The sequence below is a fragment of the Hyperoodon ampullatus genome (assembly GCF_949752795.1).
Source record: "Hyperoodon ampullatus genome assembly, chromosome: 7".
Lineage (NCBI taxonomy): Eukaryota > Metazoa > Chordata > Mammalia > Artiodactyla > Ziphiidae > Hyperoodon > Hyperoodon ampullatus.
The window spans coordinates 111,690,441-111,713,994 of NC_136920.1; the positions used below are offsets into that span (position 1 = coordinate 111,690,441).

At 37.1% G+C, this 23,554-nt stretch overlaps 1 protein-coding gene across 2 annotated transcripts in view; it reads left to right on the forward strand.

The window, feature by feature from the left end:
• TRPC6 (transient receptor potential cation channel subfamily C member 6) overlaps positions 1-22,861 on the forward strand; it is a gene marked incomplete at both ends in the record, with an annotated part of 107,800 nt that extends 84,939 nt beyond the window's left edge. The window contains 8 exons of one of the 2 annotated variants that reach the window (XM_079708172.1): positions 5,554-5,787; positions 8,175-8,439; positions 9,682-9,877; positions 10,674-10,877; positions 12,758-12,832; positions 20,379-20,462; positions 21,931-22,006; positions 22,710-22,861. In XM_079708172.1, coding sequence (XP_079564298.1) covers positions 5,554-5,787; positions 8,175-8,439; positions 9,682-9,877; positions 10,674-10,877; positions 12,758-12,832; positions 20,379-20,462; positions 21,931-22,006; positions 22,710-22,861 — 1,286 coding nt within the window. The remainder of the gene's footprint in view (positions 1-5,553; positions 5,788-8,174; positions 8,440-9,681; positions 9,878-10,673; positions 10,878-12,757; positions 12,833-20,378; positions 20,463-21,930; positions 22,007-22,709) is intronic. The other variant, XM_079708173.1, reaches the window with a different exon arrangement.
• Between the last annotated feature and the right edge of the window lie 693 nt (positions 22,862-23,554).

Sequence of the window (23,554 nt, forward strand, 5' to 3'; positions counted from 1 at the left end):
TACTATGCTATTTGTCTTTAGAATCACTCATCCATATAGCTTGTCATTAAATATAATGCAAATGAAAGATATCTCAACTGGATATTTATGAATGAATAAAGTCAGTAGCTATTACCTACCTAATAGCTGTCTAACAAATTGCCCTCATTAGATAATGAGGATATTGAAGTGAATGAAGCGCAGTCTTTATAGTCAAGGAAGATAAGTCTGGGAGGAGGGGACAGGTCAAGAATTAAATCAATAAAAACACCTATGTGACACATACTGTAACTGAGGAGCTATTAGGGTGTTATGAACACACATGGATTGGACATCTAACTCTGAATGGGGTGGGGTGTGGATGGGGAGAAGGAGGCCTCCCTGAACAGTATGTTCAATCTGAGACTTTGAAGACAAGGACATGATAATCCTACAGAGTGTTTATGGGGAGTAAGTACACTACAAGTCACGGATGCAAAATGTTAGATGCAAAGGTGTGACTTCATGCATAGTCAGGGCCTTATGAAGATTGCTGAAACTTTATCCACAGCCTGACTTCTCCCAGGGGTTTCAAAGGTCGACAGCTGGTGCCTCATTTGCAAAGTCATGTGTTAGATCCAGCTATAATGCAGGTTCACTTATGGATGTGGGTGATGGGAGATAAGGGTGGTGACATGGCCAGAGGATGATTTTCAGCTGTTGGAGATGTGATCCATCACATTTTAGAAAGGTCACAGTGGTTGTGAGGTAGAGGGTGGCTTTTGGGAGGGGTGAGTGTGGAGACTGAGAGACAATTGAAATGAGCCCTGTGAGGAACATGGGGCCAGAAGTCAGGGCATGGGGAAAGGAGTTGAGAGCTTCTTAAAAGACACGCTTCATAGAACTTGGTGATGTATTGTACATGGAAAGGGAGAGCTGTGGATTCTGCCTTGGATTACTAGGTGGTGACTGCAAGCCTCTAGGAGGAAGAATATAGAGGGAAGATCATGCTTGAGACTCGGAGAATGAAAAGCTGGTAGGTAAGTTTGGGTTGTAATTGACTTTGAAGTGCCCATGGGATTTCCAGTTGAAGATGTCCACTAAAATGCAACCCCTGGGAGAAGCCAGGCTGTGGATAAAGTTTCAGCAAACTTCATAAGGCCCTGACTATGCATGAAGTCACCTAGGGTGTAATGTGGAGAGTGTCAAAAGAAGAAGGCCCAAGGAATCTTTATACAAAACCATTGGTAGCCCATAAGTTTCGTTCTCTTCCAGTGATCTGGAGAAGCATCTGCAGTCAGTTTTATACCACTTCTAGGGCAGGGGATGTCTTCTTGGCTTCCTCATACTGGGGCTGATAGGATGATCAATTGAAATACTATGAAGCACTATACAAATTACCATATGATCGTTTTAAATGCATATGAGGTAATTCAACAGCACTGAGAGTTATTCAAAACTTCTGAATCACTTCATTTCCTGGAAATGTTCCAAGAAATATAGTGTCTTAACATGGGAATTGCATCACTAAATAAACCTTAGATAAAGAAGAGTTTGATTTTCCACTTTTTCTTTTCGAATTTAATTGATATTTACCTTATAACATAATGCTATAAGAAATAAATTACATTTCACTTTGAATATTTGATTTTAAATAATAATGATCATTTGGACATTGCCTTTACCTCAAACTAAGGGCCTATATGTTATAGGTTCTTTTTTTTATGTTAATATGTTTAAAGTACATATTACAGCACTTGGTACATAGGAAATGTTTAATAAATTTCAGATAACTATGATTACTATTAAACTCTTCATTAAGAGTTCATGTGTTTTATATGGAGGTGCTATTACCTACTGAAAACATATTAAGCAAGATATGACACTTCAGTTCAAGATTAAACTTTGAAAACATTAAAGTTTATGTAAGAGGATTAAATACAATGAATGTTCATTTTATTCTTTATCAAAAATAATTGACTCTCCTCATACTAATATTTTAATATAAACATTAGAAGTTTTTCCTTTTTCACTTGGAAACCTAAACCAAGAATGTTAACTTTTAATTTTATGAATAAAAGCAGTTTCCTTGGAACAACTGGCTGGATAACCTTTGTGGTTGAGATTCAGAGATGATCTCACAGTATTCATTTTTTTTTTTTTTTTTTTTTTTTTTTTTTTCGGTACGCGGGCCTCTCACTGTTGTGGCCACTCCCGTTGCAGAGCACAGGCTCCGGACGCGCAGGCTCAGCGGCCATGGCTTATGGGCCCAGCCGCTCCGCGGCATGTGGGATCTTCCCAGACCGGGGCACGAACCCTTATCCCCTGCATCGGCAGGCGGACTCTCAACCACTGCGCCACCAGGGAAGCCCTCACAGTATTCATTTAAAGGGAAAACAAGGAACAACTCAGAATGGACAGCTGATACTTTGTAGCATATGTTAGACTCCTGGTTCAATTTCTGACACTGGTATTTATTTTTCTTTTTGAAGTTATTCTTGAAAGACAGTTGCTATACTTTCTGGAAATATTAATAAGAAATGGACTACTTAGGTCAAGATACTAGTTGGCTTGAGGGAAAAGACTGACATAATTGGTCACAGAAAGCAAATTTATATAATTTTTAGTAGACAACAAGTTGAAAGGCTGGATGTTGGAATAGACATTCCAGGAGATCTTGACAAGGCTGAAGGGCAAGCTGAAACCAGTGAGAAGTGTAGCAGGAACACAGGGAGGGAGGAGACACGCTTGATGATGCTTCACCTAAGGAGCACTTTTTAACTTAACGTCCAGTGTGAGCTGCTGAGGAAGTAAATGCAATACTGGATTGACCCTTCAACAGAAGGAGAGGACTGCAGGCAAGGGCCGTAATTACGTCCCTACTCCACGCTCTGGCCACATCCTATCTGCACGCAATTGAAAAACTAGGGAGCATCCCAAATTGAAAGCAACTAGAAAAGGGAGTGGCTCTTCCAGGGAACAGCACTTGTGGGAAGTAGGGGAGCTTACTCTGGAGTGTGGAGGTAGGGCAGAACCCCGGATTGTGGAGCCTGAAGTTTAGTTATTTGGAGAAAAAGAAGACGAAACAGAGCCCTAGGAGGAGCCTGGGCAGATAAGACATCTTGAAGGTTAAATTTTATTAGCTTTGTGGAAAACCTGCCTCTGCTGTAGAAGCATAGATTTAATGAGTGAACAGGCGTTTGTGCTTTGTTTTATCCTGTTTTGTTTTAAGAAACTGTAAAGGCAGAGAGAGCAGACTCATTCTCTTCTCTCAAGGGCAGAATTAGCACTAACAGGTCCACAGTGAAGGGATGCTTCCTAAAAAGTCAACAATGGGATGAGCCGTCTTCAGAAGTAGTCATTCAGGACGAATTCAAGAAGAGGCTCAACCCTGTGGAGAAGTCCCCTGTTTGCTGGAGAAGCTGGACTAGATGGGGGTTTCAATCCATGCTTGGCAGCTCCTGGGGGTCCACAGGGGAAATAAGACGGGAACTCTTCATTCAAACGGAAGAGTTCGCTGTATCTGTTTTATTTTTAAGCTTTGGTGAGATATCATTTTTTACCAAAAACTGTACATCTTAAAGAGAGAGAAGATGGAGAAGTGGGAGGAAGAAGGAGAGAAGCTTTGAAAACAACTAAACGATACGAATTTAAACCGCCCTTTAATCCCTCTTCTTCAGTTACACTAAACTACCCTTTTGTCCTTTTGAGGAAGCTGGCAGGAATCCAGGGACCACAAAAGAAGTCTGCTCTCAGATTTTTTTCACCCCTGCTCAGAGTTGTGTGCGTGCACGTATCTGTGCATGAGTGTACACATGTAGTGTTTCCTGTTTTAAATCTGATCGACTAAAGTATGTATGAATTCAATTCTAATCTCCTCTGAATTGGGAATAATTCCAAATAAGTAAGTTGTGTGCTACAGTGAATGATCATTTTGAGAAAAGCACATAGTAAGCTGTTGGAAGAGCGGAGACCATGGCTTTTTTAAACCCCTGAAGGGCTCTACAGTCATTCATGTGGCAAGTTGTGATTGTGATAAAGGTTCATGACAAATGTGGGGACTTGAGGAAGGTGCTTGGTAGGAGAAAGGGGAGAAGATTAATTTCAACTAGGGGACCATGGAGACTTCTTGATGGAGGTAGGCTTTGATGGATTGTTGGAGTTTGGCTTGTATTTCTCCAGGTGGCTCTAGGAGGAGGTGGGGCATCAGAGCATAGGGATCTAAAGATAATAAGGGTAAAGTAACTTCTTTTTAATAAAGTAAGATTTTTCAGATGAAAAAAGAAAATGTGTGCCAGACATAGGAAATTTTTAATAGCAAATGCTCAATAAATGTTAGTTATTTTTTTCAAGTGCCAGGCACTGTACTGTGCATTTTACATGTGTTATTTAAGTCTCATAACAATCCTGTGAAGTAGGTACAAACTACTATCATCCCCATTTTCCAAATTGCGTTTTAGAAAGTTTAAATAAGTTGCCAAGGATTACACAGCTAATAAGTGGAAGAGCAAAGTCTCAAATCTGTGGCAGTCTAATTCCAAAACCTATGCTCCTTCCTGAGTACCACATTAAGTTTTAGAGTGAATATGCAATATTATTAATAATTCCACCATCAAGAGACAACTACTATTACTATGTTCCTGTAATTACCTCTAGTCCTTTACTATGCTTGTTTTAAACATAAAGTCATACAATATATAACATTTTTTACTTAGCATGCTTGAATGTTTATGACATAAATATTTTCCAATATGTATTAGTCCAGGTCCTCCAAGAAGCATATGCAAGACAGGATTTAACGTACAATAATTTTATTAAGGAAATTCCATGTGAGAGAAAATGGGAGAGAACTGAAGAGAGCTGCAAGGGCTGTAAGACTGGGATTCAAGTCTGATCTTGAGAGAAGGAAAGTAGGGTAGAAGTATCCTAGATCTCCATCCAGTCTAAAGAAAGTTTAACAAGGCCGTCAGGAAATCCTTGAGCCAAAATCAGCCATCAAAGGAGTCCCATGTCTCTGAAGAAGGAGTGCCCTCAGTCACTATTGGAGAGCAGCCCATGGGAAGCATGGCCTTAGGGCAAAAGTGGCAGTAGTTTTCAGAGTGCTGTAGCTGAGGCCCATGGCCAATTAAATTCCTGTAGTTGGAGGTCTGTGAGGTACATTCCTGTGGCCACTATCCCATGGTAATTAAAATATCATATGAAATGGCTGCATAATATCCCATATGTAGAAGTCCCATGGTTACTTCTATTTTGAGTGTGTGAATGTGGGTGTGTTTGTATGGTTTGATTGTTATAAAGAACACTACAATGAACATCTTATTAATGTATTTTTATGTATAGAATTAATGGATCAAATCATGTTTGTTGATTGAATGCCCTTGATAAAATTTGTCACATTGTTATAAGGTAATGCACTGATATTGTTGGACTCTAGGATTTGTGGGGACAGGATAATTATGGCTGGATGGGTGGGATGAGGCCAAATTTTGAAGGGTTTTGAATATCAGCCTGAGATCTTTCAAATTTATTTTGTTTTATTGAAGAGCTAAGGCTGGAATGAAGTTGGATTGATATTTTAACATCTTTCTAATACAGGCATGATATGGACTGAATGTAAAGAAATTTGGACTCAAGGTCCCAAGGAATACTTGTTTGAGTTGTGGAATATGCTTGATTTTGGAATGTTGGCAATCTTTGCAGCATCATTCATTGCAAGATTCATGGCATTTTGGCATGCTTCAAAAGCCCAGAGCATCATTGATGCAAATGATACTTTGAAGGATTTGACAAAAGTCACATTGGGAGACAATGTGAAATACTACAATTTGGGTGAGTTTATAGGACACAGTCAATATAAGTTTATAAAATGCAGAATTTTCTTATAAAAGTACACATCAGTAACAGTTTGATTACTACTCAGCTCTCGTAGAATTGTTGGTCAGTTTCCAGCTTCTTCAGAGTATCTGTATCTGAAGAAGCATGTTTTCTACCTCTTCCCTTGATATTTCTTCTGGCTGGAAACCTCTTTTAATCACAAGAATCATCTCACTTTATCTCTGAGATTAATTGGCTAACCACCAAACTTCATTGAGAATGCCTGTATTATGTCTTGGATTTATTTTTTTTTCCTCTTGTCCATTAAAAATAGTACACATTTAAGTACCATTTCCATTCAAGGCATATAAATTATTTGAAAGCAAAGGAATCATTGGAGGCTCTAGAGGGCCCCCAATAAATAACACCACTTTTTCTCACCCAGTCTTTGAAACTAGATGAGAGATAAAACCAAAAGTGAACACGGAGGCCAGATCATTACCTCTAATACTGACAAAGTTCAGGGTGGATGACATAATTCTGAGTTTATTAGCCAGCCGGCTCAGTAATATTGAACCCCAGGCTTAGGCAGATGTATGGACAGCAATGGACAGGGCAGTCTTCCCCAAAGAGGGGTATGGCATCAAGTGTCTGATCATGTGAGATTCCCCCATGGAAGACCAGAGGAAAATTCTCAAGAAAAAAGAGGGCAGAGCTGAACCAAGTATGCTCAGTTTCCACCCCAGTTTAGTAATCAGATAAGTCATTCCACCTCCCCAGGAGGAAAGTGACTAAGCGATAGAAATAGGTTCAGTTATTTGCTTAGGGAAAATCTCTCCTTGTAGAAACCTAGAGTGAGGAAAACAGATTCTCTTTGAATACTTATTTCAAATCCTCTGATAAGATGTCAGTTAACAGTTAATTGACATCTCTATGGGTTTTACTGGCTATATCACATAGGGATTTCTTTTTTATTATTTCTTTTTAATATTTATTTTAATATTTAATTAACAACTTTTAGTGCATAATGTAAGACTTTTATATATTGTACAGCACAGGGAATGTAGCCATCATTTAATAACAAAAATTTTTTATTATATGAAATTTTAAAGTCAGAGCTATCTATTTATATAATTGTACTTATACTCAAAGTGCTATAAAAAAGGGAAATTGCTTTTATTAGTTTATTGTATCCTTTCCTGATTCCACTTCTCAACAAATAAGCAAATACAAATTTATAATTATATTTTTCCTCTTTCCTACACACTGCTTTTCTTCATAATGGTTTCTTAATTAGGTTTTTGATGACCTGTTGTAATAATGCCAGAAAAATTCATAAGTGAAAAATTACTACATTTTTATGATAAAAATAGACTTGAATGACCAATATAAATTACTTTAGTAAGTTTAAATAACTCCAAAAGTCCCCAGTTACATTATAGTGTAATTACAGTTTAAGATTAAATAATGATATCATTTATTTAGGGGCTTTTTTTCTTTTATTATAGTTTAAGATTAAATAGTGAATGCTATCATTTAGTTAGTGCCAAGCAGTTTCTAAACACTGAATGTATGTTGACTTACTGGATTCTCACAACTGATGACAGAGGTAGAAGCAGTATTATCTCATTTTTAAAGATGGGAAAATAAAAATAAGATAAGTAATTTGTACCAGTTCTTCCAGCTGACTTTAGATAGATAGACAGGGAGATATTGGAATTTTTACATATGCTGAGTCCACAGTTTGTACTCTTTTTTTTAAAAAAAACATTTTTATTGGAGTATAATTGCTTTACAGTGGTGTGTTAGTTTCTGCTTCATAACAAAGTGAATCAGTTATACATATACATATATCCCCATATCCCCTCCCTCTTGCATCTCCCTGCCTCCCACCCTCCCTAACCTACCCTTCTAGCTGGTCACAAAGCACCGAGCTGATCTCCCTGTGCTATGTGGCTGCTTCCCACTAGCTATCTATTTCACATTTGGTAGTGTATATATGTCCATATATACACTACCACTCTCTCACTTTGTCCCAGCTTACCCTTCGCCTTTCCCGTGTCCTCAAGTCCATTCTCTAGTAGGCCTGCATCTTTATTCTTGTCTTGCCCCTAGGTTCTTCATGACATTTTTTTTTTTTTTTTAGCTTCCATATATATATGTGTGTACTCTTAACCATTATGCTAGACCCTATAGAAAACTTCCAGCAAACCAGGGGGGTAATTTTCTCGGTAAATTCAGAAGCTCAAATACACCTGACACTTAAAGAAGCCCTTTAAGATAAAAGACATCCGTCAGGAATTGGATTGCTAATGTAATTTTATTTCTACCCCAGAAAAGACGTTACCTAAGTAAAAACCTTAAATAAACTCACCATAACTCTTGTCTTTCCTTTCTCCTAGCCAGGATAAAGTGGGACCCCTCTGATCCTCAAATTATATCTGAAGGTCTTTATGCAATTGCTGTAGTTTTAAGTTTCTCCAGAATAGCCTACATTTTACCAGCAAATGAAAGCTTTGGACCTCTGCAGATATCTCTTGGAAGAACAGTGAAAGACATCTTCAAGTTCATGGTCATATTCATCATGGTGTTTGTGGCTTTTATGATTGGAATGTTCAACCTCTATTCCTACTACATTGGTGCAAAGCAAAACGAAGCCTTCACAACGTATGTGCTTTCAGATATTTTGATCATGGAGATCATCGATTAAATAAATGTTAGCTTAACAGTGTTCATATGTATACATGGCATAAATAATGTTTTGGTAAAGACTTCATCTCCAGTTACTCTTTAGCAAAATGAGAGGATTTTAAAATGGGTTGGAAGAACTCAATAATGTAGGCAACCTCCGTAATATTAAGTAATTATAGCTAACATTTTTAAGGCTAGGAACTACCTCACACACATCATTTTATTATCTCTGTTTCAGAAAAAAAAAAAAAAAGGAAACTGAAGTTAAGAAAAGTTAAATGATGTGCTGAACACTGTATAGCTGCTAATATGTAGAAAAGCCAGGACATAGTCCCTTGTCCACTATAGCATCTGTGCTCTTCACTGCTGTGTCCTTCTGCTTACTACAGACTCCTGGGATGCTGACTATGAGAACAGCTGCTTCCTAATTCAGTTTGTTGGATCTTATCACTGAGACAATCCAATTTATCAGTAGTGACAAGAGTTTTAACTTATGTTCACCATAGACACACATGTTTTTTATAAAGTGTGTTTGGAATACATTATTCAAATGTTAGGTATTCAGTGTTACAATAAGTATTGACTGAAGCATAACCTATTAACCATATTCCTGTAAAGTTCAGTTTATGAGAGAAATTAAACCACCTGGGCTAAGCAGAGGGGCTTAGTTTAGTGTCAATAATTATGCCTAAAGCATTGAAATTCCTACATAAGACATGTCAGTGATTTTGATAACATTGACTGTATTTATATTGTCAAATTTTCCTTAAGACACCTTAAGACACATACTATTGTAATCTTTTCATTGGAAATTAGTGGAAGTATAGATGAGCAGGAAACCCAAAAGGACTCTAACAGATAGCATTATCTTTTATTAAGTAATACATTTAACACTTCCATTGCCAAAACTATGGATTATTTAAATGTTAATATCTGTGGTTATGTAATTATGCTAGCATTTACTGTGTGCTTATTATGTTCCAGATAGTGAGTTATGTGCTTCATATACACAATATTTCCTCATCCTTGCCACAATCCTAGAAAGAAATAATTATTGTACCCATTTTACATAAAAGAAAAATGAGGCTCAGGGAAGTAAAGAGTTTTCTCATGAATATCTAATAATTTTCAAAGACACTAAATCAACTCACTTTTATTATGGTACCATTTTTGTTTATTTGTACACTTTATCATTTCCTTTCTCTCCTTTTTCACCAGAGTGGAAGAGAGTTTTAAGACACTGTTTTGGGCTATATTTGGACTTTCTGAAGTGAAATCAGTGGTCATCAACTATAATCACAAATTCATTGAAAACATCGGTTATGTTCTTTATGGAGTCTATAATGTTACAATGGTCATTGTTTTGCTAAATATGTTAATTGCAATGATCAACAGTTCATTCCAGGAAATTGAGGTATAATCTCTATACATTTGTATACTATGTGCTACATGTTTTAACTATTCTAGGGATCAACTCAGCATTGGTGGCGACAGTATAGACTGCTTTCTATCTGTTCTTTCCCTTTTTACATACTTCTTTATATACTGTATATACTGTAGAGAATATCTATATTTTTGTATACTTTATATACAGGAATCTAGAAAATTTTAATACTTTGCTTCAAACACAATATCTATGGGCATGTGGGATAGTAAGGTGTAAGGATGAGAAATGTTGTGTGATTTGTTATTATTATTTACAAACTCTTTAGAAATACTGTATCAGCGTGAATTTATACTTTATTTTAAAAATTATTGCTTCCAAATACCACTATTCTCCAAATCTTGTTTTGAGTGATGTTCAGAATTGACCCTTTCTCAAACTCAGAGTGATAGTATACATTTTTATTCTAGAAATCTTGGTCTGTCTCCCAAATTAATCAAAGTAGTGATCTGTTGCAGAATAAAAAAGTGAATGATTTTTCATAGTGTTTTCTAGAATGTAGGAAAATGCATCTATATCTTTCAGTGTATTTATAAACACATGCAAGTTTTGAGATCTATAGATATATAAGCCTGATAAAATTAAAAGCAGATTTAGGAGAGTGTGTGAATAGTACCTTAATATTTTTGAAAAAATCTTGGAGTGGTCTTTGGGGTCTGAGAGTGTTGTAGGCATCATTACTTCCATCTAGTTATGCAATGTTAGAAGCATCCCAGTAATTCTTTTTATGCATTTCCTTGCTGAACTGTCATATGTATTTGTATAGGATGATGCTGATGTGGAGTGGAAATTTGCAAGGGCCAAACTTTGGTTTTCCTACTTTGAGGAGGGAAGAACTCTTCCTGTTCCCTTCAACCTGGTGCCAAGTCCAAAGTCCCTGTTTTATCTCCTACTGAGGCTTAAAAAATGGATTTCTGAGCTGTTCCAGGGCCATAAAAAAGGTTTCCAGGAGGATGTGGAAATGAACAAGGTGATTTGACTTGATAATTTAAAATTATATTTTTAAATGCTGAGACCATTATAACCACTGTGCCACATCCCTTTATAAAGAAGCAATCTGTGATGACATGTCCATCCATTCCCAAATGTAGTCACTTAGCTCAGAGCAGTCCTTTAGCTTATGTCTGTTTATTAGGAGCACACTGGACATTTCTGCTTAAAAATATAAGAAAAATTCATGAAATGTAACTAAAGTAATGTGCTACATTATCTGGAGTGGGTACTGAAAGGCAGAGCTATTCTGGGCCCCATTTTTGCTGTTATGGCTACATGTCCCTCACTTCACCTTCAATTTATACAGCTAGGTATATTTATATATCTCAATTTATACAGCTTCAATTTTTTGCATGTTCAATTTATACAGCTAGCTGATTATGACTTGGGGGAATCTGACAGACAAGTAAGTCCTACATTGAAAAGTTCAGAAATCAATTGCTCACATGTAATATGGGAGACCAGGTTTGGCATTAAGTAGTTCAAGAAAGAAGTATCTAAGGAGACTAATTGGAAACAGTAATCCCATGAGGCAGTACCACCTTAAGAAGCCATGAAAGAGAAGAGGTCTAGTGCTTAAATGAGGGAGTAGAACAATCACAGTGGGTTTAGAAATGTGTGGAGCATGTGGAATGCATGGGGGTGGGGAGGTTACTCTCAGCAGGGAACTCTGCAGGGGACAGAACTCTATATCCAAAAGGAGCACTGAGAGACTAGATGCCTCCAGAGGAGGAGGGCCAAGAAGGGAACAGGTGTGGATATGGTGTCATATTATGGGGACGTGAAGGAGCTGGCTGCTCCCAATTCCCAATTTTAATGAGGAAACACATTTAATTTTCTCTTCAAAAATAGGAAGGGAGGGCTTCCCTGGTGGCGCAGTGGTTGGGAGTCCACCTGCCAATGCAGGGGACAGGGGTTCGTGCCCCGGTTCGGAAAGATCCCACATGCCGCGGAGTGGCTAGTCCCGTGAGCCATGGCCGCTGAGCCTACGCGTCCGGAGCCTGTGTTCTGCAATGGGAGAGGCCACAACAGTGAGAGGCCCGTGTACCGCAAAAAAAAAAAAAAAAAAAAAAAAAAAAAAGGAAGAGAGGCAATGGGTAAAATTTGCAAATAGTTCATTTTTAGTTCTATGTAAATAAAAAAATTTGTAACAAAAAGATCTGCCCAACAGAGTGGTGGGCTGTCTTGTGAAATAGTGAGCTCCCCATCATTGCAAGTAATCAATAAATGTTGGCTGACCAACATTAGGAATTTATAGGTTTTCCTACACTAGTGGGCAACTGAGCCAAATGACTGTAAAAGTTCCTTGCAGCTACACGATTCTATTATTGAATGATTTGCTACTTACTACGTGAGATTCTCAAGTTAAGCTCCCAGAGCTCCAATTTCCTCAACTATAATATGGGAATAAAAATCGCATCTACATCATGAAAATCAAATCAGATAAATACGTAAAAGTGCTTTGAGAATTCTAAAGCCCTCTTTAAATGTATTATCATTATTTTGTATAGGAATTTTGGAAAAATATGCCATCTTTGGTGCTCTCCCAAATGTATAACTTACAGAACTCAGTGTGTTGAGTGGCAAAATTTTCCCTCACTTTACTTAATGTTATTAAGTGTGTAGTTTACAGGTGTGATTAGAGCTGCAACCCAAGACAATTCAGTCTTGAAAAGGAAATGTCCAAGTACTCACCAAAGGGAAGACCTCAATAGAATATGTTTCTCTCATTGAAACTTGCTGGAGAATTGGACCAGATGGCTTTTAGAATATGGAATAAAGAAAGAGTGAAAATCGCTTTATAATCCCCAATGTAAAATTAGTGATTGTACTTATTTTACTCTCTATCTTTAAAAGAGAAATGAAGAAAAGAAATTTGGAATTCTGGGAAGTCAAGAAGACCTTTCAAAATTATCACTTGACAAAAGACAGGTAAGATCACATTTGAAAATATGAAGCCACGAGTAGCTTCAGGCTTTCTACTCAGAGAAAAGGACAGATGTTCAGAAGCAATTTCAAGAAACAGTAGACACATTAAAGAATTAACAGTTTAACAATGCTCAAAGAATCTGTTATTGGGAAGTGAAAATAAGCCTGTGTCCTGTTAATCAGCAAAAAGAATTACATGGCTGTTTAAGACAGATAGTAAACAAGTATATTGGGGTACTTATGGGTGATGGAATATAGGAATTGTGATGTAAAGAAGGGAAAATTGAAATAATAGGGACCTGATGGAGATATAATTAACTTAATTCTCGGCAGCTCAGGTGGAGATTATGCACACCTAACAGAGCTGCGTTATTTGTCAGTAATCGAGAAGCTATCAAAAAAGGCACCCTGAGAATTTAATGGCTCCTGTCGTCAGCCCAGTTTATAATGAGCAATGTTCCCTGGAACTGCATCAGCTCCGTAATTTGGAGTGGCAAAATCCCTGATGCTGAGGACTTTTGCTTCATTCTGGCAGCAGGCACATAGTAGGGTACAATAAATGCATGTTGCTGAGGGAAATTATGAGTGATTAATTAGGAGAAGGACAGTGTATCAGGTGGGACTAGCATTCAGTTGCACATATCATGGTGTTTTCAACAAGACAGGTGTTTTCCCCCCTCTCATTTAACTCTCCAGAGTTGGCAGTACAGGACTATTGTCAGGAGCGAGTCTCTGTGATTCTCCTGGATTATTTTGTCATAGTCAGATGCAAGATGACACCTTCACCTCCAGACATCACACCCACTTTTCAGGCATGAAGAAGGAATGGGCAAAGGAAAAGTGGGCCCCTAGCTGCATCACCCTCAGAGACGCCTCCCAGCAATTTCCGTTATTATATCTCATTAGCCAGAACTCTGCTACAGGGCCACCCCATGGGACACAAATGCCAAGGAAGGATGCTATTTTGTTTTGTTTTTAAGCCAAGTATGTTACCTCCTCCAACAAAATAGGAATACTCTTATGTATTGATATAGTATTGATATAGCCAGATCATTGAACCAAGTAGTCAGAAGATGGGGATCTCATATTATCTCTGCCCCTTTAGCAATTCGTTTGACTTCTCTGAACCTTAATTTCCTCATCTACAAGGTAGGAATGATCAAGTTGTACAGCCCATCACACAAAATTGTTGAGAGGATTCAGTTGATACTTTGTAAATCACAAACACTATTATACAAATAGTGAAGTACTTGTTATAAAGAAGCAGCTTTTTGTTATTTGGTTATGAATAAATAAAAATTTTTCAAAAATAGGTCAGTGTAAGTTGGATTTTATAGTTTTTCAGTAAGAAATTACTTGTGCTGAAAGTATGATGAATGCATGATAACAATAAAGTGTTGGACAAATATGAGAAAAATTCAAGGGGGATAAACATGCCTTTTTTTCTTTATGATAGAAACTATAGTGTCTTTCAAATCAAATAATTTTATTTTCTTTGGAGTTTCTCAAAAAATGTGGAAACTTAAAATTTGTTTTAATCATCTGGAAAATACATTTTATATTTTTAAAACATGGCTTGGATTACTCTACACTTTCCAATAGCACATATTTCAATCCCAGGTGAAAGCAAATTCTTTAACAGCAATACGAAGCCTCTGGAATCTTATCACAGTGGTAGATCAATAAAATCTTGATTCCAATGTCAGCTGAATGTTCTAGAGACCCTTTTGAGAGACTGTTTATTGTGGCAGCCATGGGAATGTATGGCTCATGTTTTCTTTCGAGAGAGCCTGCTTCAAGGAGTTCGGTCAGCTGACAGCCTCCGGCTGCAGCATCTTTGAGGTCCCCTCAGCTTTCCCACCATGGCCATGCTGTTTAGGTCCCAGATAGTTCATGCCAACACAGGACCTCTCTTGGGGCACTCTGCACCGTAGCTCCCCATTGGGCTGGCTGACTTTCTCAGACAATCTTATTACCTTTCCCTCTTTCACAAGTGAGCCACGCTTCATGGTCTGGGAGCTTTTTCTGCCTTCTGCTGCCACTTCCCATTATCCTTCACAGGCATAATTCTGAATACATCTCATATTTCTCACTTTGTCTCGGCATTTGATTCCTAGAAGGCCAAATCAACACAAGTGTCTGTTTTCCCTTACCATTTAAGCTTGTGATGAACAAAACTGAGGCATATTTCACATAGCTTGCTTTTGCTTGATACATTAACTATATTCCTGAGAAAATGTTTTTTAAAGCAACCATTTATAGTTCCAATCAGTTTTGCCTGTTGTTGCTGTGTGTTTTCCCTAACCCAATTTGCCTGGCTTTTGCTCATTCTTTTTCATAAAGTCTATGTCTAAAATGGCACAGTTAAGTTTCTATTTTGCTGGGGTCTTCTTTCTTGACTCCTTGAAAGTTAAAGTGGTTAAGTCGCACAAACCTTCCTTCACATCTGCTTCCTTCACATCTGCTATATAAATAACTATAACACTATATAAATCAGTCAGATGAGCCATATAAAAATACTTTTTAGCATATCTATTTATTATCTTTAATCATCTCCTTCAGCTCCGAATATCACTGACTTTGGTGGTTAGCATTAGCTTTTCGGACATATAGTCTGAAAGGACAGCATACATTAATATTCAGTCTCTGCCATACTGTATGACATGTGTAAACCTGAAAATGCCAAATAACTCCTTGAATGTTTGCTCTGTTCCAGCTCTAGAACAGATTCCCTTCACGTTGTCAGTTTCAGAGCAGATTTTACATGCCTTGGACCATAGGCCAGTATGGAGCATAGACGTTATTTTAGTATTTTGGGTCCATTCTGTACTGGATTGAATGAGATGTGGAGATTTTTTTTTTATCAGTTACATATCCAGGAACTATATCCTTTAGCTTCTAATTAGGTCAGGGGTTTTCTTTTTAGTCATCTGATGAACCAGTGATATAATGTAGCGGTTCCAATTTGTTACTATCACCAGGGTCACTTCACCAGATGAATTTGTACAAATTACCCATCCTCTTCTCCAGGTCTATAGAGTTAAAATCTCTGGCCATGATGCCTGGAAATGTGTATTTTAATAAGTCCTTAGGAGATTCTAATGCTCATCTGGGTATGGGAATCACTGAGTATTTCATTCCCTGAATGACTTAGTCATGGACATGAACACATCAGTAAAAAGCAATATTCAGCAAAGTGTCTCCAAAAGAAATAGAGCAGATTAAAACTAACCATGAAATAGGCCTAAAGCCACATAGTAGATACTTATCCTTCTGTACAATAGTAATAGCTGTTGACACTTGTACAACATCTACTATGTCAAGTTACTCTTTCTACACACCTTTAATCCTCATATTAGCTCTAAAAGGTAGGTAATATTATTTTCCCTATTTTATACATGAGAAACCTTAGGTTAACAGAGGTGACATGACTTGCTCAATGTCCCACTTCAGACACATGACAGAGCCAGAATTCAAATCCATATCTGTTTGATTTCAAGCAAGAGCTTTTACAAGCACTGTACCACATGGTTTCATGTCATATGTGCACCCCCTGCTGACTGATCATATTTCCTCTGCATTTTCAGTTCACTGCTTTGATCCCTGCCTCAGACCCCTCAATGTGGGGAATGGGAGACTGACTCCTAGTATTATGTCCAACAACATAAAAAATTCCCAAGACTGAGGCTTACTTGTTACTCTTCTTTTTTTTTTTTTTTTTTTTGCGATGTGCGGGCCTCTCACTGTTGTGGCCTCTCCCGTTGCGGAGCACAGGCTCCAGACGCGCAGGCTCAGCGGCCATGGCTTATGGGTCCAGCCGCTCTGCGACATGTGTGATCTTCCCGGACCGGGACATGAACCCGTGTCCCCTGCATCGGCAGGCAGACTCTCAACCACTGCGCCACTAGGGAAGCCCTTACTTGTTATTCTTAATGAATAACAAACAAGTTATTTAGTGTTCCTCACTCTAATCCTACAATGAAGCTTCAGCAAGGTGAGAAATGCTAATATCAAACTAATTACTAGGATTAAAAAAAAAGAAACATAAAGAATGCAGGAAATGCGGTAGAAGGTATGGGAAAAAAAAAAAAAAAGGACAGGTAGTGCCTTATTCAGAATCGGCGTGTGTATTTGCATTAGACAGGAAGAAGGCTTACACCCAGTCCTTCCTGCTTCTACTCAACAAGCTCCCCTTTCCCACTCCCATCACATTATGTGTCAGTGCCATCTGTAAATGTCCAAATCACTAAGGTTTAAATGCTATTCATATTGCCAACTGAATTCCCTTAACTTCCCAGTCTATTTTAGTAGCTGTACATCAAAACAAATATAAATTAGAATTTTCTGCCACCAAGTGGTAATAATGCTTCTTTGCACCATTAGATAAGTTTCTTCTTACATATTACTCCTTTGTGTTATTAAATGTTTAAACATGTATTTGTTGAATACCTACTATATATCAGAAACTGTTTAGAAATTTTTGCTAAACAAATGTTATATTTGCATCCAAATTCATACTTCAGATTTAGAGCAGAACTCTTCACATAAAAGTGATCCAAATGAATTTGTAACTGTTTAGTCATATACCATTTAACTATACTAGTGGTTCCCACTGAGAGGTAATTTTGATTCCACACTACCAGCAGTCCAGGGTGCATTTGTAATACCTGGAGACTTTTTTGGTTGTCACAACTAGAGAGGGGAACTGTTATTGGCATCTAGGGTGTCAAGGCCCTGGGTGCTGGCAAACACTGTACAATGCACTGGAAGCCCCCCACAATAAAGAATTACCCAGCCCAAAGTGTCAAAAATGTTACAGTTGAGAAATCCCAGACTCTACCCATTGGGTGCATGCAAAGAGGAGCTGTGTGTTATAAAACTGTATGACACACTGTAGCTGCAGTCATTGACACGTCAAAATCTACAATCCGGAAAATCTACAATTATACCCATTCTCAAATGAATGGAAAACTGTTTTCTGGTTTTCCTGGTACTCTTACCTCTTCTGTGTCATCCAGGGTATTAATTTGTAAGTCATCTGCCTCAGACCTTAAAACCATGTTTCAGATTTATCTTTCCCGTGTGGTTGAGCTGCAGCCAATTTGTTCACGAACCTATATTGTACACGTCTTGTATAGCAAGTTGTCCAGAAACCAAGTGAACTCTATTAGTGACCCGAAGGCACTTCTCCCTTCATTCATTTCACCAACAAACAACTTTTGAGCACTTACCATCTGATGGACAATGATGGCTCTTAAGGCATTGAGATAAACTAAACAAAAGTCCCTCCTTCTGTAGAGCCCAGGAGGTCGTAGACAATAACCATGTAAACAAACCAGTGAATAAAGTAATTGGCAATTGTGAAGCACGTTATGAAGGGTACAAAAGGCCTAGCTTGCTCAAGATCTATTTTCGTGGGGTAGACAGAGAAAGCCATTTGAGGAGCTTATGTGTTGAGCTAAACTCCAGAGGATCAGACAAAACAAGTCAGACAGGCAAAGAGCCAGGAAAAGAGTGTTTCAGGAATTGGGAACAACAAACCTTAAATTAGAAAAGAGCAAATGAGAAAAAGCCTGCATAGTGTTAATATAGTATTAAGTCTCCAAAAAAGGATTATTGCCATAGGCATTGTGGGTAGTGGAGCTGCCTTAATTTGGAATGATTGGCACAACGAATATTAAGGTCCACACATTCATCTCTAAAAAATCTCAAAGAAGTATAATTTTTCACTTTCTTTTTTCCATGAACACCATTTGGATGTGTTAGTGGCCTCTAACAAAAGAAGGAGACATCAAATTAATGATTTGCCACCATGAGGCTGTGCATTCATGAAGAGATGGACGTGATGCACACAAAGATTCCCTTTGCCTGGATCCTTTCGCTCTGATTATGAACCTGTCTTCACCCTCCATGCTTTATCATAAAAACTGGGGGATGGAAGTGATGACTCTGGTCATCATGTTTAATGATGTCTTTAAAACATAAATCATAGTTTGAAATCCAGGAATCATATCTAATATATTAAATATCATTATATTTTATAATATTATAAAAATAAATGATTATGTAATTTGAAAATAAACATTAAAATATTATTAAAATATGTTGAAGTTTGCATTTGTTTCACAAATTCGTAAATTAGTAGGACTTGAAGGACTGTAGAGGTCAACTAGGGCATTCCCTTCACCGTCAGAAGAGATTGTAGGGTTTCAGCTTCTCACCTAGTATCCCACAGCTAACTTGTGGCAGAGCCAGATTTGAGTTTTCAGTTTGCTCTTCCACAGAACCCAAGCTGCCTCTCTGGTTAATTTGGTCAATTGTAAAATTTTATCCTAATTTTTTTAAAGTTAATATAAAGTTAAAAAAAATACGGACATTTTGCTGACATTATTAGAGAGGGTGAAAGAAAAAGGCAAATAGCTGCATGGAAAAGGCTGCTATCGAAACAATATCTTCACAATGAATATGAATCTTGTCAGCCTTGCCATACTTTTCCTATTATCATAACTCAGCTAGATCATAGTTATTTATGTTATTCATTAAATACCCAGAACATAGCAGAGCACCTTACATATAGAGGTCACTCACACATACCTGTTTAATGGATGAATGTGTGCATAGCTGCTTGAATTCAGCATGTGGCCATTTAAAGAATCAATGCTTTGAAGTTAAGTCAAGGATTTTAATTGAGTCTCATTGAGCTTTACCTGTAGCAACTTAGATGTCATTGGGAAATATAAATCATGGCTGTCTTAGTAGATAGTCTTGAAGTTTCTTTTCCTCTGGAAAAGAGTTTTGCACCCCCAAAAATATATATTTGGAGATGCTGTGTTTTGCTCAATTTCTCCTACTTATTTCTTTGTAAAACCATTTTTTTCCCTTTAGAAAATGCCTTAAAGAGGTTTTTAATCATCCTCATAGCATGTTAATATGGTACTTTAGCACCTTTCTTGTAGATTACTTTCCTTGTTATTTTCATATTCAAGCAAATGTATTATTTGAAAAGTGTTGCCCAGATAGGATACTATATATATCCTAAAATTCAAATGGTTTATTAGTGCTTTCTTGGCACCTGAATCCTATCCTACAGCAAAGTCTTACCCTGGTGTTTCTTCAGGAGTCTTAGCACAGTCTCTACTGCAGGTGTGGATGGTGTAGTCAATCATGCTGGACTGTGGATCCCTCATCAATGGACTTCTGAGATCACCACCATTATTTTCTCAACTTGTTTGCCTCTTCCTCCACCAAGGATGTATCTGTGGGAATGTTAAAGCATGACTCTCATGACAAAATGATTGATAGCCACAAAGTCTAAGAGTGTCCTCAGACAACCTCTAATAGACACTGAGAGGCTGAACATACCTAAAGTGTCTATGATTTGTCTTGGAAGACAGAATATTAAACAAATTAAGTTAAAATGGCACGATACATATAGAAAAGATTATTTATATATATGAGACTTAGTTCACATATATAACTATGAGATAAATATTGTCACATTTAAAGAAAATTAAATGATAATCAATTTCTAATTCTTTTCAAAATATAGTTTGGACATAGTAAACAATCAAGCTTAAGAAGTTCAGAAGATTTCCAGTTAAACAGTTTCAATAATCCTCCAAGACAATATCAGGTAAGCATGAATTTTTAAAGAAATAAGACTAGTTACTTGTAATATTTAGAAACTCAAACTATGTGATTATTTAAATGAAAATGAACTGTTATATTTTTCTCAATATCAAAATAATACACTAATTCAAAAAATATTTATTGAATAACTACCATGTACCATGCACTTTCTAAGTACTAGAGATATAGAAGTGAACGAAATAGATGAAGTCTTGCCATCATGGAACTTATAGCCTACATGTTTATTGTAAAATGTCTATCTTACTAATGTGAATTCTCCATTGTTGTTCTTTTCCAAGTTGTTTGGGTTATTCTGTTTCTTTGCCTTTCCATATAAATTTTAGAATAGATTGTGTATTCCAAAATTGTGACTGTGTTGAATCTATAGATCGATTTGAGTAGAATTGTTGTCCTAACTATATAAAGTCTTCCAATACATGAACACAGCATACACAAAAAAAGTCTATCTTACAAAAAACATAAAGAAGAGAGTAAAAAACCCCACCATTGAGAAGTAAAGACTACTTACTGTTTGTGAATATTCTGCCAGATGATTATATGTATGTATATAATTTTACATATATTTTAATATTATTATAGAAATGTATATGTCATATTATATAAATGAGTTAACAAGACTTATATAATGAATAATAGTTTTTCACTTCACAAAACATATATTCATATTAATTTTAATGGATGTACTATATTCCTTTGTACAAATAAATAATCCTCTATTGATGGACATTTAAGGTTTTTTTTTTTTTCACCATTATAAGTAGGACTACTATGAATATACTTGTCCATGTACCTAATTACATCATTAGGATAAGTTCTTGAAAGTGGGATTTGACTATCATTTAATTTAGGGTTTAGGTAGTAAGATTTGGTTTAGCTATATATCCACCCAGGACTTCCTGCATACTTGCTGAACCTCTTACTTTTTATGAAAAGTACATAGTAAAAGCAATATCCTCATGGTGGAAGCTCAAGTGCTGGAGAAATATCATTACATTGAAGCTAGCCATTACTAAATTATTAGCAAGTATAAAATCAAAACTGGCTCCATTTCTTTGTAATGGAGTGGAAAAGCCATAAATGAGGACACATTTGCTTAACTTTCCATTTCCACATGCAGAAGTGCACACCTCTGACCTGCCCAGTTGTTAAGGCTGTGTCTTGTTCTAACACTTTCAAGTAAAATACAAGCAATGAACATCAAGGATTAGATGTTTGCTCTGAACTTATTCTTTTCTCAAGAATTAACTTTTGAGTCATTAGTCCTGGTGATGTGAAAATTACTTTTAAAATCTGGAGATAGTATGCATCCCCTACCAGAAAAATCATCTTAATCTTTCATAGCTATCATTTCTGAAGTGCCTACTAAAGAGAGAAAAAATCAGAAACTTATTCCAAATGAGAGATTTATCATGAACATAAAACTAAGATGGATTTATCTTTTCTCTGTCTAGAAAATAATGAAGAGGCTCATTAAAAGATATGTGTTACAAGCCCAGATAGATAAAGAGAGTGATGAAGTGAATGAAGGTGAGTTGAACACAGGGACAAGTCAGCCCCTGAACATGAGCCAGGACCTGGGGCCTGAAGCAGAGCTGAGAGAGAGCTGGAGAGATGGGTGTGGGAAGGGTGAGCTTCAACAGGAGAAGACAGAATCTCGCCAACCATCAGTACTGCTACATACTGGGGAAATAGGCTATTTCTCCGCAGCTGGGGGCAGATGCCACTTGCTAGATAAGTAACTACAGTCATCTCTTGGTATTCATGGGAGGTTGGTTCCAGGACCTGTGTGGATACCAAAATCCATGGGTGTCCAAGTCCCTTATATAAAATGAAGTAACTACTACAGTCTACCCTCCGCCTCCGCACACATAAAACCCGAGGATAGGGAGAGAGAACTGTGTTATATCCGTGGGGGGCTTGGAGGGAGAAGGAAGTAGTTGGGGATAGTGAGTGTCCATTGCCCCCAAACCCTGTAACATTTGCCACCAATGTTTCCCTTCCACTGACTTCAGGAGGACTATATTGTGAGTTTTCTCTATAATCTTTTCACTAACCAAAATACTGAGCTGAGAAAATAGAAACCTGCCCCCATTAAAAAGTGATTTCCTTTGAAAGGATTCAAAATACAGATGTGTGTGGCATTAAGGTTGATTTCAATCTATCCCAGAATCACTAGTTTCTCTGCATTACGTATTTACAATTGACTTCTTATCACTCTTGTTTTGCAAAGGGGAACTGAAGGAAATTAAACAGGACATCTCAAGTCTCCGCTATGAACTTCTTGAAGAAAAAACTCAAAATTCAGAAGACTTGGCAGAACTTATTAGAAAACTTGGGGAGAAATTATCAATGAAACCAAGTCAAGAGGAAAGCAATAGATAATGCAAAGTCTTTCTTTAAAATTCATATTTATTTGTCCACTTGAAGCCATGTTATTTTTTGATTTATTTTTTTAAGTGCCAATATGAACAGCTTTTAAAGAAGAAAAAGTTCAAAGATAACTTGGGTCACCCTATTATTTGGAACTCTACTATTTAATATTTTTGATGATTAAATTTCATTATTCAGGCTAAAGTTTGCAGATTATGATGAAAATTATGCCCAGTTGTTTGGTGCTTGTTTTGTAAACTGCTTTCTTGGGTACAACTATTGTGATGATGTGATAGCCATGTAGTGTCTGCCTGGGAATCATTTTAGCTGGCAGGGCAGACACACCATATTATGGTATTTCCCCAATGGAGATTTCAGGTACCTTCTTGCCTGCTCTGTGGATCCCTTGCTGGTGACTTCTAGACTTGAAATCTAGAGAAAAATAATCTCTTGCCATTTAGAGAATACTGTTTAATCATCTACCCTTCTTAGCCCCCACAGAATATGATTGATAATATCTGTGCAAAATGGGGTTAAATCTTTCCTAAATTTTCTGATTCATCTCTTTGAAAATGTTACACTTACCAGCGAAAAAGTGTTTCCTTCACTGAACTCTGGAAACATAGTTCAGTTCTGTGTGTGTGTGTGTGTGTGTGTGTTTGCACATGTGCATGTGAAATACTTGTCCTATATTCTTTTGCAGTC